Raw genomic sequence first — 2,706 nt, 5'->3', positions numbered from 1 at the left:
GAAAGAAAGAAAGAAAGAAAGAAAGAAAGAAAGAAAGAAAGAAAGAGGTGGGAGGGAGGAATGGAGGGAGAGAAAAGTGATCTTTCTCAGGCAGCTTTCCAAAGCCCCAAGAAACACAAGCCAGATTTGTGGTTTGTGGGCTGCTGCAGAGCCCAGCCTCAGAAACCCTGAGGTCAGGCGACTAGAGCTGCCCTTGAGGTTTCTCCACAGTCTGCATGACCAATGAGGGCCAGCCTTGGGTTTCTCTTGTGGTGCGGAAGACCCGTCTACAGGTCTCTCAGGACCCCTCTCTGAACTATGAGTACTTGCCCATGGTGGGCATGAAGTCATTCATCCAGGCCTCCTTGGAACTCCTCCTTGGAAAGCACAACCAAGCTATTGTGGAGAAAAGGGTGAGACACCGAGTAAAGATGCAGGGATTAAACCTTAAACCTACAAGGGACCGTGCTGAGGCCTCCACGTAGACAAAGATAACTCCTCAGACTCTGAAAGTCCACAGCCCTTGGACTGAGGGGCAGAGTTGGGATCCAAACCTAAATTCTCATTCAGTCACTGCCATTGCTGGTTTGAACGCTCTCTCCAGGAAGAGGGCTGGGGTGCAGCTCATTGGTAGAGGGCACGCTAACATGTGTAAGGCCTTCCATCCAATGCCCAGCACCAAAAATAAGACAAAAATCTGAGTCTGAGGTGGTGTTAATATTATAATTACTCCTTTAAGTGTGACTTCTTATTGTTTGCTGACAGGTGGGGGTGTGCACACCGTAGGTGACAGTGGGGCCTTCAAGCTTGGGGCCCAGTTCCTCAGGACTTGGCATAGGAATTCACAGGTCGTTTGTATAGTCTCCTGTCAAAAAGGTGAGTGTTACCCAGGACAAGGGCCTGAAGAGCCTGCTCCCTGTTCCCAATCCTCACTCCATTTGTGATTCCTCCCTTACCCCATCTCCCATATCTCTGTCTCCACATCTCCATTTCCGTATATTCCAGCTGGTGGGGTGGGGGTCTGTGTTCCTGCAGAACTGTATGGCCTCGTTTTCCAGGACATGGGCTTTATAGTTTCTGGCGGGGTGGGGGTCTGTGTTCCCGCAGAACTGTATGGCCTCGTCTTCCAGGACATGGGCTTTATAGTTTATGAATACTCCATCTGGAGCCCCCAGGAGCTGTGCTCAGACCCTGGCAGGTTCTTCGAAGTGATAGAGGTAGAGGGGCCCCTCTCAGAACTGCTCCCACATATGATTTGCAGTCTCATTTTCCCTTCTCTCAGGCTGGGCTTGGATTTTCCAGGCCTGTTAGTGAGAACAAACCTAAGGGATGGCCCCCCTTGGTATGCCCACTGCCACCTCACGTGGTGAGGCAGGTGGCACCTGATGAGACCGTCTCTTCCCGCAGCATATCCCAGCTGACAGCATCCTTGTGATTGGGAACATTGTTGACTGCAGGCTGACACAGAGTCAGTGGGCAAAGCTGATGTCGACCATTAAGGTGAACAAGCTCCTTGTCCCACTTCCCTCCTCAAGCATCTGTTCTTGCCGCCATCAGTCATATGGGGTTTTGCTTCTCCTTTCTCTTGCAGAGCAAGCGCATATTCCCATTTTTTGATGTTCCCTGTCAAGGCTTAGCCACTGGTGACCTGGAAGAAGACGTTAGACTCTTACGATACTTTGTGTCTCTAGGCTTTGAGTTCTTCTGCAGCCAGTCTCTGTCCAAGAACTTTGGCATTTATGGTGTGGTGTGGCGGAGGGAGCAGGGAAACGGGGAGCTGAGTTGGTGCCACCTCTGTAACACAAGGACTTCATTTTGTTTTTTCAGTTAGCATACACCATAACGGGTAAAACAAAGGACATCTTTACACATGCACACACATGGTACTTCCCTCTAAGTCCCTCTGACCCTCCTCCAGAGGAGAGATGTTTTTGGTACTCCTTATCCCCTGGAGGGAGCCCAGTCAGTACTCCAGAGAAAGCACAGCAGAGGCAGAAGGAACAGCACTGAGCTAAAAGTTGGGTTCTGTTTCCAAACCCAGCTTTCCAAGCTACCCACACCCACTCTAGCTAACATTCCATCTCTTGGGCCTCTGCTTCCGCAGAGATTAGCAAGTGGGACTTGACCATCTTTCAGGTCCCTTCCTTCTGGAACACTCTTGCTTATGAGTATTTTCTTCTAGAAGAAAAGGCTCTGACAATTTCCTGGGGTCAGATACCACCCTGACTGGGCTGAACTGGGCTGGCCACTCCACAGTTCAATCCTCTCTCCTGCAAGGTTGGAGGGAGAGGTATAGGTAAAGATGGGACATGAGGGAGGAGACTGAAGGCGGGCTGTCTTCCCACCGCTGCAGATGAAGGAGTGGGGATCCTGGTCGTGGTTACACTCAGCAACCAGCACCTGCTGTGTGTCCTCTCCCAGTTGATGAGCTACACCCAGGCCCTGTGGCTAAACCCTCCTGCCACAGGGGCTCGCATCATCGCCTCCATCCTCTGTAACCCTGCTCTGCTTGGAGAATGGTAAGAAGAGAAGGATCTGGGCAGGGGAGGGGCCAGAGCCCCAGGCTACCCACAGGCTTGCTGCTCACAGGACCCGTTCGTCTGTGTGCTTCTTTCCCACCCATGTAGTCTCTTTATCCAGTTCACTCCGCAGAGCATCCCTCAGTGTTCCTGAGAGCCTGCTTCACGTTAGGGTTAGTGACTGTAGCTACTCCCAGGGTGGCCCTAC

At 51.7% G+C, this 2,706-nt stretch overlaps 1 protein-coding gene across 1 annotated transcript; it reads left to right on the top strand.

The window, feature by feature from the left end:
- The first annotated feature begins 215 nt into the window (after positions 1-215).
- On the top strand, positions 216-2,502 carry LOC103728564 (putative aspartate aminotransferase, cytoplasmic 2). Its single transcript, XM_029560373.1, has 6 exons — positions 216-444; positions 688-855; positions 1,087-1,196; positions 1,387-1,479; positions 1,571-1,721; positions 2,333-2,502. Exons 1-6 carry the CDS (start codon positions 216-218, stop codon positions 2,500-2,502), a joined length of 921 nt encoding a protein of 306 aa, XP_029416233.1.
- The last annotated feature ends 204 nt before the right edge of the window (positions 2,503-2,706 follow it).

Source organism: Nannospalax galili, unplaced genomic scaffold (assembly GCF_000622305.1).
Source record: "Nannospalax galili isolate Female #2095 unplaced genomic scaffold, S.galili_v1.0 C49746510, whole genome shotgun sequence".
Taxonomy (NCBI): Eukaryota; Metazoa; Chordata; class Mammalia; order Rodentia; family Spalacidae; genus Nannospalax; species Nannospalax galili.
This window is presented reverse-complemented; position numbering and strand designations above follow the sequence as displayed.